Source organism: Danio aesculapii, chromosome 21, assembly GCF_903798145.1.
Source record: "Danio aesculapii chromosome 21, fDanAes4.1, whole genome shotgun sequence".
Classification (NCBI taxonomy): domain Eukaryota; kingdom Metazoa; phylum Chordata; class Actinopteri; order Cypriniformes; family Danionidae; genus Danio; species Danio aesculapii.
In genome coordinates this window covers 13,765,509-13,778,466 of record NC_079455.1, presented here as the reverse complement: position 1 = coordinate 13,778,466, position 12,958 = coordinate 13,765,509, and the positions used below count along the sequence as shown (strand labels likewise).

Sequence of the window (12,958 nt, the reverse complement as noted above, 5' to 3'; positions counted from 1 at the left end):
ATCAAGCAATCGACTATATTTAAATGAAATACAGATTTACAATTGGATTACTCACAAAAAAATTCAGACAACTATTTAACCACACTGAATGTTGTCGGCGCCAGTGGTGTAGTGGTTAGTGCACCAACACATGCTCTCCGGTGATCACGGCGACCCGAGTTTGATTCCCACCTTGTGGTCCTATACCGCTCCTTCCCATCTCTGCTCGCCACACTTTCCTGTCAAAAATCTCTACTGTCCAATCAATTAAAAGTGAAAACCCCGTAAAAAACACACACTGAATGTAAAAATGGCTTGCCATAGAGAATGAGCAGGAGGGTCAAGGCGGTACTGTCTATTTTGGAATTGGCTGTCGGTGTCGGGCTATTTCTCTCGTTGCCGGTGACAGGGCTATAGATTGCAGTGGGAGCACAGACACCGAGGTCAGGTGGCTGAGAACACAGCATGAACCCTGCATTTCACACTCTTGATTTTAATTATATGGATGCTTAAAATATACAATAAATCCCACAGATATGTCAAACGTTTTATTTGCTGTAGCCATAGGTACTGATTTACACTTTCTATAGTATCTGTTCAGCCAAAACACTTTTGTCATGTTTAAATCAAAATATTATTGAGTATTAGTTTGAGTTTTACAGTAATTTTGTATTAGTTAATGTTAGACAATGTATTTATTAACATGAACAGTACCTTTATTGCAGTATTGATTCATCTTTTTTAACTTTAGTTAATGAAAATAAAGTTGTTATTGTATATTGTAAGCTAATGTTAACTCATAGAGCCTTAACCAGTGATAACAAGCATTTTATTAATGCATTAGTAAACTTTGATTATTACTAAGTGCTGTACGAGTATTGTTCATTATTAATTCAATGATAAAATCTTATTGTGGTGTGAAAGTTTTAAGTATTTTCCTAATCGTTCATGATTACTAAATAATTTTTTTTATTATTATTATTGAATGATTATACACCCACTGGCCACTTTATTAGGTTCACCTGTCCAACTACTCATTAACGCAAACTTCTTATTAGCCAATCACATGGCAACAACTCAATGCATTAATGCATTTAGATGTTACCAGCCTCAGATCTAGGGGATATCTGCGCCGGCAGCCAATGATCCACAGGCGTTGTGCACTGTGGATCAGTGCATAAACTGTGCAAAAACACGAGGAGACAAAGAAGTTACGTCTTTCCACCGCAGCAGTCAGTTTATTACTGAGATATTTAACACACACCTATATAAAACATTTCAAAACTCACAAACTTTCAAAGTGCTTGTCTGGCGTACTATTATGCAAATAATCAGTACATTAATACACTTTTTGAATATGTAAAATACACATTTGGGAAAAATATAATGTATACTTATTTATATATTTTTATTTAAATAAAGCTCATATGGAGTGCCATCAATATCCATTTAAAATCTTGCATTTTATGAACCCATTACATAGACATGGTCAAGACGATCTGCTGTAGAAGAGCATCAGAATGGGAAGACAGGGGATTTAAGTGACTTTGAACATGGCATAGTTGTTGGTGCCAGATGGGCTCGTCTGAGTATTTCAGAAACTGCTGATCTACTGAGATTTTCATGCACAACCATCTCTAGGCTTTACAGAGAATGGTCTGAAAAAGAGAAAATATCCAGCAAGCGGCCGTTCTGTGGCTGCAAATTCCTTGTTGATGCCAGAGGTCAGAGGAGAATGGCCAGACTGGGGGATATTTTCTTGGCACACTTTCGGCCCATTAGTACCAATTGAGCATTGTGTCAATGCCACAGCCTACCTGAGTATTGTTGCTGACCAATTGCGTGATGCTATCATGTCAATATGGACCAAAGTCTCTGAGGAATTTTTCTAGTCCCTTGTTGAATCTATGCCATGAAGGATTGAGGCAGTTCTGAAGGTAAAAGGGGGTCCAACCCGGTACTAGTAAGGTGTACCTAATAAAAGTGGCTGGTGAGTGTACAGTATATTAGGTGGTGACCACAATCTACAATTTCCTAACATTTGAGGTCACAGCTTATTCCTATTTAAAGTTAGAAGTAACAGGGCAGCACATTTAGTGACATATAAGTTAAAATGCAGTATGAAAAAACTTCCTTAATTAACTGAAAATCTGTATTTAACTGGCAGCTCTGAACAGTGTACAGATCATAAAATGTGTTATAAAACACAAGTCCCTAAACCCCAACACGACAAATTACCAAATATCCATTGTGCATTTGGAATTTTCTTTAATTGTCACAGTTTAAGCACAATAAAAAGAAACAAAATTTCCAGTCTTACAACAAAGACACATTTCACTTGTCTTTCTGTCTTTTTTGCACTGTACAACAAACACCCTTACAAGCAACTCTAAATACATACTCTGTGAGCATGCGTCCAGAATACAAACCACTGTTTAAAAAATGTAAAACAATAATAAAAAGTGCATATTAAAATCCCCCTCGTCTCTTTTGTTGTCTTTTTTTAACAAAACAGAAAATGCTGAATGAAGAAACTGCACTGAAGTCGAAAACAGACAGAAACTGCACACACGCCCATGTTAAAGTATACATATCATACACGTCCACAAAATATACATATGCACACTTACTGTAGGCCCATAAACTCTACATTCTACGAGTACCACAGAACTGATCCCATTCTCATTAAACCAACATGCACACACATAATAATCTCATATCTGTACTAATTTTACACTCACTATTACATGTCATTCATTTCTGAATGAATTCAAGCACGCTCACCATTGGCTTTCCTTAAACCTCCAGCACACACACACACACACATGCGCGCACGCGCACACACACACTCACACTCACACTCACACACACACACACCTCCAGAATCCAGCAGAGAACATTGTGGTTTTCGTTCATAGACTTGACAGGTAAAGGATGAAATGGTAATGTACTGTATTACCACAGTATGCAAAGAACGACCTGATAGACACTGTGCAAAAAATACATCAGTCAACGCACTTTGTTGTTCTTCCAGAGCAGTGATATTTTTCTACTCAAATGATGGGTCGGATTCCACGATTTCAGTTTATTGGGCCATCAATCCCAGCTATAAACATTCAAAATCACATTGTGCTCTATAATGTCCACGCTGTTTGATTTGCGGTTGGATAAGGCCCACTGAGGTATGCGTGGCAAGTTGAACAGATAATTCACCCAAAAATGATCATGCTCGAATCATCTGGGCTCATCTTAAAGGGGTAGTTCACTGAAATCCAAAAATTCTTACTCTTAATAGTTACTTTGAAAAATTTAGAGATACTTGTAGCCATAGACTTCCTTAGTATTTGTTTTCCCAACTATGAAAGTCAATAGTCACAGGTTTCTAACATTTCTCAAAATATCTTCTTTTGTATTCGACTGAACAAAAAGCAAAGACAGAACAGGGTTTGGAAACACTTGAGGAAACCCCCCACAACATCTTTCAGAGAAGACATACAGGATCTGGACTGATATCAGTGTGACTAAATGATGACAGAACTTTTGTCTTTGAGTGAGCTATCCCTTTAATCACAAACTCACACTGGCAGGCACAAACACACAGATTCTCACACACACAGAATAAAAGTCACATAGTGTGGTAAGGGTTAACGGTCCGTTTCTTCAGTCTCCGCAGGGGATGGGTCCTCCCATATTGTTGGCGTGTTGCCACAGGTATCAAGGTAGAAGCAGGTAACGGGGCACATCCTGCCTCCTCCTGTGCATTTTCCCCCCTCCAACACTGATTGGAGGGCAGGGAGTGTGGCAGTGGCATGGGCATGACATCATTGTCACTATATTCCGCCTCTTCAGTCGTGTCATCATTTTCTGCATGTCCAAGCATAGGAGATCCAGTGGAAGAAACAGGAGAGGCAGAAGAGGAGAGGACAGGAGCAGGAGTGCAGTGGGGTAAAACGCGCTGCTTTTTTGAGGTATCGTCACTATATGAATGGGGCCGAGGCTTATTGGTGGGAGCAGAGAGTAAGGCAGGACTTAAGTCAAGCTCGCTCAGGTCAACAGGCGAGAGCTCCAGCGACCCAAGCTTGGCCAACGAGGCTGAACGCTTCATCATTGAGGGTGGGGTCAGTCCAGCCTGCCGGATCCGAGCCTCCACCTCTTTGGTCCTCTCTCGGGCAGCCCGGCCCTTCCTTTGCTCCCTCCTAGACCATGGTTGGCTGAGCCTTCTGTCTGAGCAGTTGCTCACCTGCCAGAGAAATGCCCCGAGCTCTTTCAGGGTCTCCCAGGTTTCCCTCATGTCCTTCGGACAGCGGGAGTCGGTGTAACTCTCCTGCTCTGTGATGCCCTCGAGCTGGAGAACCAGAGGCGGAGAGCAACTGGACGAGTGCGAATGGCTTTGTCTCGAGTGTGTGAGGCCGGTGATCCTGTGCTCTCCTTCCCTGAGTCGTCTCTCGCTTTCACTTCCCTCTTCAAATGAAAAACTCTGGTCTCTCTCCACCTCGTGGTGCTGAGGCTGGTGATGGCGTGTTGACACAGTGCTTGGATCGAGTGTGAGGTGTGTGTGGGATGAGGTCTCCTCAGTTTTCTCTATGCTGCTGGTGTTGACGGGGGAGCGTCGCAAGGGACACGTGGGAGCCGAGGACACCAGTGCTGCCGACGAGACCTCCTGCTTGATCTTTTGCTCCAGCTCCCGGGTAGCTCGCCACACAGTGCCCTTTGGCCAGTCTTTCCCATGCTCCACCTTCTCCATTTCAGCTTCGGCTGACATGACTTGAGCAAGCTCCTCTTCCTCACTGCTGCTACTGGAAACAGGTTGACTGGTTGGAGGGGGGGAAGGGGTTACATTGTGCCATGTGGGCTCCGCTCCGGACAGTTTGCTATGGACTGAGACACTGCAGCTCTCCTGTAGGAGGAAAACAGAGGCATTGGTGGTCATTTGTATTGAATACATACCTCCAATACTTAGTGATTTAAAGGTGAAGTGTTTAATTTCTGTGCTTTCAATGGCAGAAACACAGAATTGCAAAAATATGTCGATTTTAGGTCCAAGCTTTTTTTGGAAATGCTAAAATCACAGCCTTGAGATTCAGGGGTTTGTAGTTATTATGTGATTGCTATGGTATTCTGAATGGTGGAGTAAATGCCAACAGACGCATATTCAAAAAGCAGTTTGACTTTGTCATGTTGACTGAATGGTGATATAGGTCATTCTGTCAGATGATTGGCTACTATTAACCTCCAAAACTAAACATAAGACAGTTGCTGCCTTTAGTTAATAAGTGATATGTTTAAAGACATTAAATTATTTATATACTGGTAAAATAAGTCCAGTGACTTGATTTTTTAAGGATGTTTTTGGTTCCTTTTTGGGCTTTATAACTCTTGTCTTATAACTCTTGCTGTCTATGGAAGATCAGAGAGTTCCCAGATTTCATACAAAACATCTTAATTTGAATTCAAAAGATGAACAAATAACAGATTTTTTAGATTTTTGCTGTACAATATCTTTAATATTATCTCAGAATGTCTGAGATAATTTATCTTGAAGACACTATATGGAAATACTATATTTGCTAATTATTTGTTACATTCAGATTTGATTGATAGTTAATTAGAATGAATACACCGCAAGTGCAAGCCATTACATGACCTCTGTATTATCAGTTAAAGGTGCAGTATGTAAGTTTGACACCCAGTGGTTGAACTAGGTATTGCATTCATGGATCAAAACATGCAAGCACAGGTTGCCAGATTGAGGACCAAACAGGAGTGAGTAACGATCGAGCCTAAAGGCTGATTTCAATCATGTTCTATATAAAAGCAAAGGCACAATAAAATATGTTACACATTAAAAGGAATCCTAACCAAAACCTCGAATTGATATATTAGAAACGGCTTCTGTTTTTTGCATCATCTCAGTTGCACATCACATGCTTTATTCAGTGTTAAATGCTAATAATGTGAGTATGAATGCCATTTCACATGACATTTATTGCCATACTACTGAAAGCAGCAGCAGATAGTTCCCCTCAGCTCTTAAACATTAAATAAACCGTTTGAAATTGAACTTAAAACTGTGACTCAAAACCAACACATATTAGTGATTTCACGTGTACATTTAATAATGTTAAAGAGGTTTAGTATGAATTAATTAGATTATAAACCTTATTATTATGTTGAAGTGCAGTAAGTGCACTATACTGTGCTTTAGAACGGCTGTATTTAAATTTCTGTCGAGTTTCGTCTGATGCAAACAGCCAAATTGCTTATCCCTGCAAATCTCATCATAGTGTGTTGTTAGGACACAGGGTTACAATGTAACCTGCTCACCTAATGTTTACGCTCGTAATCTTTATATTATTTCTTAATTAATAACCTCATGTGGACTGAATCTGCGTCTCATTTCAGAGTCTGCTACTCTCCACGAAAGGTCGCATTTCTGTCATGGGCGCATGATTTGAGAGCCTTTCTGAATGAATGAATGAAATGAAATGAAATGAATGAATTTCAGCAAGGCAACCCGGGGTGTTGAAATATAATTGGCTAAAGTGGCATTGGGGTGGGTTAAATAAGCCAAAACAAAGACAGTGTTCCGGCATGTAACAGACATGTTCAAAGCATAATATCTGACTTCAGCATTGTCTTTTAGATAAACAAGAATGTTCACTTGGCATGTTTCCTAAATATCTGCAAATATATCATGGTACTTTTATGCTTTAGAAGAGTATAAAACGTATACAGCACCTTTAACCAGGAACATTACACTGGAAAGAGCAAAAACATTTTGACCTAAAAAAATTACACACTTCACCTTTTAGTCCATGGGTGCATGAAAACTAAATGCTACTGCATCGGACTGATTGACACCATGACAGATGAAGGATCCCATGCAACATCGCTCATGAACAGTGGGTGGCAGTGTGAGGCATGACACTTGATTCAAACATGGTTGTGGTGACACATGGTGTGGGAACAGAACCTGATTTTAATAAAGTTTCGCACTTACTCTCTGGAACATTATTCCCTTGCTGCAGGACAATAACATGATATTAAAACAGATGCAGGCAAAGCTTTGTACAGCTGTCTAAGTAAAAATCTATAGATTTTTAGCTTAAAAGTTTTGTGCATTTATATATATGGCCAAAAGCATAACAAAAGCAGCACATTTTGCCTTGTTTACTTACAGTTGAAGTCAGTTATTAGGCCCCCTTTGATTTTTTTTTTCTTTTTCAAATATTTCCCAAATGATGTGTAACAGAGCAAGGAGGTTTTCACAATACGTCTGATAATGTTTTCTTCTGGAGCAGGTCGTCTTTGTTTAATTTTGGCTAAAATAAAATCAGTTTTTAATTTTTCAAAACCCATTTTAAAGTCAAAATTATTAGTCCCTTTAAGATATATTTTTTTCGATAGTCTACAGAACAAACCATCGTATACAATAACCTGCCTAGTTAACCTAATTAACCTAGTTAAGCCTTTAAATGTCCCTTTAAGCTGTAGAGAGGTGCCTTGAAAAATATCTAGTCAAATATTACTTACTGTCAGCATGACAAAGATAAACTAAACCAGTTATTAAAAATAAGTTATTAAAACTATTATATTTAGAAATGTGTTGAAAAAATCTTCTCTCCGTTAAACAGAAAACAGGGGGGCTAATTATTCAGGGGGCTTGATAAAATAGAGAATAATTAATACAGAATAATTCCGACTTCAACTGTAAGTTCATGAATAAGCTTGGATAGTAAATAATTAAAGGGACAGTTGCCCAAAAATTCTGTCATCACTTACCCTCATGTGGTTTCAAACCTGTATGAGAAATGAAGATATAAAATGAAAGTCAATGGAATCCAATACAATATTGCTTCCCCCTGACTTTTATTTTTCGGACACAAGAAAAAGAAATCTCTTTATTTTTATTTCAACAAAGAAAGTCATACTGGTTTGGAAAGACATGAAGGAAATTAAATGATGACAGAATCTTCTATCCCTACTAGGGCTGCACAATGTATTGTTTCAGCACCGATATTGCAAACTGTGCATCCGCAATAATCACATCACAGGATTTGCAATGTTGAATTGGTATTATAGTTGATCCCCACCACAGTTAAGACCACATGAGATGTGTTTAGCCACTGCAGATTTTAGTCAAAGTTTATCATTTGCATATATTTTAGGGCATTTCAAGAGAGCATATGTGCACAAAGATTACAACGTTTGTAATGTTAACAAAGATTAATTTTACTGAATGATGTACAGTAGTCAAGAATTAAAGTGGATCAAAACCTTTCATCATAGTTGTCCTACAAATATATTGAACACCCATTATTGTTTTAGGACAATTTAGCAAAAACTAGTCTGATCCACTTTAAATGCTGACTAGACTACTACATTTTACTTAAAGGGTCAAGAAACTCTCAAGTACTTTTTTGAAATGTTAAGATTTGTGTGTGTTGAGCATCAGTTAAGACAACATTAGCACCTGTTAGCTTTAATTGTGGATAAACCTGGATCATTTTGAGCTTCATTCATTCATTCATTCATTTTATTTTTGGCTTAGTCCATTTATTAATCTGGGGTCGCCACAGCAGAATGAACCGCCAACTTATCCAGCATATTGTAAGCAGCGGATGCCCTTCCAGCCGCAACCCATCACTGGGAAGCATCCATACACACTCATTCACAAACACACACTCACTCATATACTACGGTCATTTTTAGCATACTCAATTCACCTATACCACATGTCTTTGGACTTGTGGGGGAAACCGGAGCACCCAGAGGAAACCAACACGAACACGGGGAGAACATGCAAACTCCACACAGAAATGCCAACTGACCCAGCCAAGGCTTGAACCAGCGACCTTCTTGCTGTGAGGCGAACGTGCTACCCACTGTGCCACTGCATCGCCCATTTTAAACTTTTGTCAGCCAATTTCATCTTTCAGCTTTAAAATCATTTTGGGGCGGGATCAAAATCGGTGGCATAGTGCTGATCTGCCTGTCCAGTGATGATGTGTCGGTTTCTCATTATTATTCATAGCTGAGTTTTTTTATCCTATGAGAAGAGCTTGCTTTTTAATTATTCATGAGAGCAAGCAAGGTAGACCTGCCAAGCTGTGAGACCGCGGTCGCGCAGGGCACGCAGTATTTAGACGTTTATGAAGGGTCGTATGTGTTTGTTTCCATGATTCACGTTGCATGTTTTTCCCTTGCAATGCTGTCAGGGTTCATACAGCAAAGCTGTTGGTTTGCAGCAAGCATTTTTGTCGTGAGAGCTGTACGACAATTGAAGAATGGTGGACTTTGTCTTTTATCAGTTAAGTTTGTTACCATTCAGACACATCACCTATATCCGTTTTGCTGTGTTTGCCTATGTTTAAAAACCACACAGATTACTGGCAGGGTTAATGATTGAAATAGCACTGCTCCACTCCCCGAGGATTCAGGAGGAGAGGAGTCCTCCTCATTTATAGTGTTTATATAAACAAGATTATCTTTATAATGATATAACAAATTGTAGTTATGTGTATATGAAATTATGAATAACAAATGTAGCAGGGCATTAAATTACTAACTGATTATTTCTTTGCATTTTGACTTTTTAAACTATAAAACAAGGGTCTCCTCACGGTTTGTGTCTCACGGTTTGTCGCTCCCCTCTTTTTCCCCTGCTCTGCCAGCCTCACACACTCCTCCCTCTGCTTGCAGCACTCCACGCCCTTCTCAAAGCATTTTTTTTTTATTTTAAGACTAACGCTGCCGTCACATTGGACTTTTCTGCCCACAGACTTCCATTCATACGCACGCGAATACGTCGGACCGGAACCGCAAACTCATGCGACAAGTTTCGCAGTTCGCTGCGTTGCAAAGTTCAAGCTTGGTGAACTCTGACCTACGAAATCGCATCAAGTGACTGCGTGAGACCAATCGATGATCAAAATATGACCTCTTAGACAGAAATTTAAACTATGGACCAATTGCTTGCTTTTTTAAACATCTAATAATCATGTTTAATCCCACCCCTTTTCGCAGTGCCGTACGACACAATTTTGCATGCTCAAGCTCTAATGTGATCATCGCATTATTAGGATAAGGTAAGACTTGAACTGAAAGAGGCGGGTTGCATGGCCCTTTAACATTTGATTACTGTGCTACCTGAACACGTTTACGTTTGGCTCTCCAGAAGACCACAAAACACTGTTTATGTCACTTTTATTGTGGCTTTATTGTATTAATTTATGCTTGCCAATTGTTTTTTAAAAATATTTTCATATATTTAATCTCCTACAAAATCATCCCAATCGATCTACACTAATGATTGCTTTCCAAACAGAGCTATTCAAGTCATCTGGTGAAATTATATTCATATCGCAAGATACATATATTGTAGAAAATCAAAACATTGCAATGCCAGATTTTTCCAATATCGTGCAGCCCTAATCCCTAATATGGAAACTTCCATTATTGATTATTCTTTATCATCCCCTTACCTTTTTCTGTTCCTCCTCTTTGATGGGGTTGTCGGGAAGCAGCCGTTTGGTCTCTACGCTTGGACTTTTGTCCCGAGGTGCCTGCCCTACCACCTGGTCAGTCCCGCGAATCTCTTGAGAAAGGCCCTGGAACTTCTCTCTGGCACTGAAGAAGTCAATGCGATCTGTGCTTAGAGTGGAGGGAGGCGTGAGCGCGAGCTCAGCCCTTTGTAATGTGGCACTGGGGTGGTGGTCCTCATCACTGCTGTGACTTAACCCCGCACAGTCTGTCTCCGCGTTAGGCACTTGCTGGCTGAGATCCTGGAGCCCGTAGGAGTCTGGGGCCTGTGTGCATGGCTCAGGAGTCCTAATGTTCACAGATGAGTGCACCTTTGGACTAGACTTCTCCAAAGGCACAAGATTGGACACCTCAGGCAGGCCTTGCTTGGCCTTTGCATCTGAGAGAAGCTTGGGGGACGAGGGTGGGTGAAGTACAGCCGGGGGCGGATGAGGACGTCCTAGTGGGACCGTCTCAGTAACAGTCACAGAGGTGATATCAGGTCTGGCTTCTGGGACAACAGTAGCAGCCCTGGGCCTGGGGAAGGAAGGCATCTCTGTGGGTTCATGGATGGTTCCGTTGTGAATGTGGCTATCTGACCAGCGTGTTGTGTTGGGTTCCACCGGTCCGTTTGATCCAGTAGCAGTAGCTGAGGAAGGGGTGAGAGTTTGCAATAGCTCCTGTATTGAGGGTGAAGTCTGGCCGAAGGTCTGATTACGGGAACTGGACCGCCCTAGAGACTGTGCGGCGGTAGCTTTACAGAGTGGCTCGAGTCGCTCCGAAAGATCACTATCTGAGTGGGAACGCCACAACTTATTGTGTCTCTGTTTGCTATTTTGAAAGAAAAAAAAGACAAAAAAAGGTAGAGTGAACAAAATATGTAGGGCTGGAAAAAAATTTGAGATTTACAATTTAACTGTGGCTTGTACATTATTTGATATTAAATATATATTATACAAATATAAATATATAATTTGATTAGAAATACACCAAAGAGAGTAATCATTCATTTTCCTTCAGTTTGATCTTTATTTCAGGGGTCGCCACAGGGGAATGAACCGCCAACTATTCTGGCATATGTTTTACGTAGTGGATGCCCTTCCAGCCACAACCCAGTACTGGGAAACACCCATACACACACACACTTCAAATTTAGTTTATTTAATTAAACTATAGCACATGTTTTTGGACTGTGGGGAAAACCGGAGCACCCGAAAGAAACCCATACGAACACGAGGAGAACATGCAAGCTCCACACAGAAACGCCAACTGGTCCCGCCGGGATTCGAACCAGCAATCTTTTTGCTGTGACGCGACAGTACTAACCACAGAGCCACCATGCCACCACCAAATACAGTAATATTGTTGTGAAACATTATTAAAATAAGGTGTTTTCTATTGCAGTGCATTTTACAATACAAATTTGGTCATTTGATAACAATGCTGAACTTTCAGCAGTCTTTACCCTAATTTTTACTGATCCTTCAGAAAAAAAAATTCTAATATGATGATTGGGGGTGTATTATAGAAAGATCCTAACTTTAAAATTTGTTTGGTAACCATGGCAATTACAAGTAGGACAACATTTAGGACAAAAACTTCTACAGAACAGCATTTCTTATGTGCATTATCTAAACTACAGAGAGGAAGGTGGGATTACAGAAACATTCTACCTTGACAAAAACCTTAGGGCAACCGGACAGCTGTCCTATTTAAAAGTGAAATGGGGAAGAATGCTAGTTTCCGACAAGTTTAGAGAGTTAGATACAATTTAAGTAAAGATTAAATAGATTAGTATGATAAGTATAATAGATTACTGAGATTACATACAATTTTGTAAAATAGAATAAGAATCCCAAATCAATTTAGGACTTGCTTCTGTTCTGCTAACACAAATTTGTGAATTTGCTTATTTAAAGGGCAACAATTTTACCCCTTTTTCAAGATTTAAGTTAAGTCTTTTGTGTCTTCAGAGTGTGTCTGTAGAGTTTCAACTCAAAACACCCATCAGATTATTTATTATACCTTTCAGAATTTTGGGGTTTTCTGTTCTGAACACAATGTAGCTGTTTTTGTTACCTGTGCCTTTAATGCTAGTTCTCCCCGCCCACTGTTCCCATATGCCTGTCAGAGTGTGCCTCAATCTCAGCCTCGGTTGTGTCAGATAAACAGCACAGTGACAGACATGTTGGAAGCGGATCTTACGTAACGTTATGTTGATGTACAAAATAAACTTGATTTAACGTCCACAAACCAGGATTGAAGACTCCTCTTTTATAATTGTACTGGCATGCGGCTGTGGTGATATAGAGAGTAAAGATGGTAAAATTGCTGTAATTCATTAACATGCACTGTTTTAAAAACGTTTTAAACTTGTAAAACTCATTCTTGATCACATTTGATGATGACTGATGATCACAGCGAGCTCAAACGATCTTTTATTCCCAGTTGCTTTGCA

At 39.9% G+C, this 12,958-nt stretch overlaps 1 protein-coding gene across 2 annotated transcripts in view; it reads right to left on the bottom strand.

Moving 5' to 3' along the window:
- Positions 1–2,227: 2,227 nt before the first annotated feature.
- Positions 2,228–12,958, bottom strand: part of ssh2b (slingshot protein phosphatase 2b) — a 53,318-nt gene continuing 42,587 nt past the window's right edge. For both annotated transcript variants that reach the window (XM_056447171.1, XM_056447170.1), the window contains 2 exons: positions 10,464–11,331; positions 2,228–4,876 (listed from right to left, as the gene is read on the bottom strand). In XM_056447171.1, the coding sequence (XP_056303146.1) occupies positions 3,605–4,876; positions 10,464–11,331 (2,140 nt within the window). In that variant the 3' untranslated portion in view covers positions 2,228–3,604. The remainder of the gene's footprint in view (positions 4,877–10,463; positions 11,332–12,958) is intronic.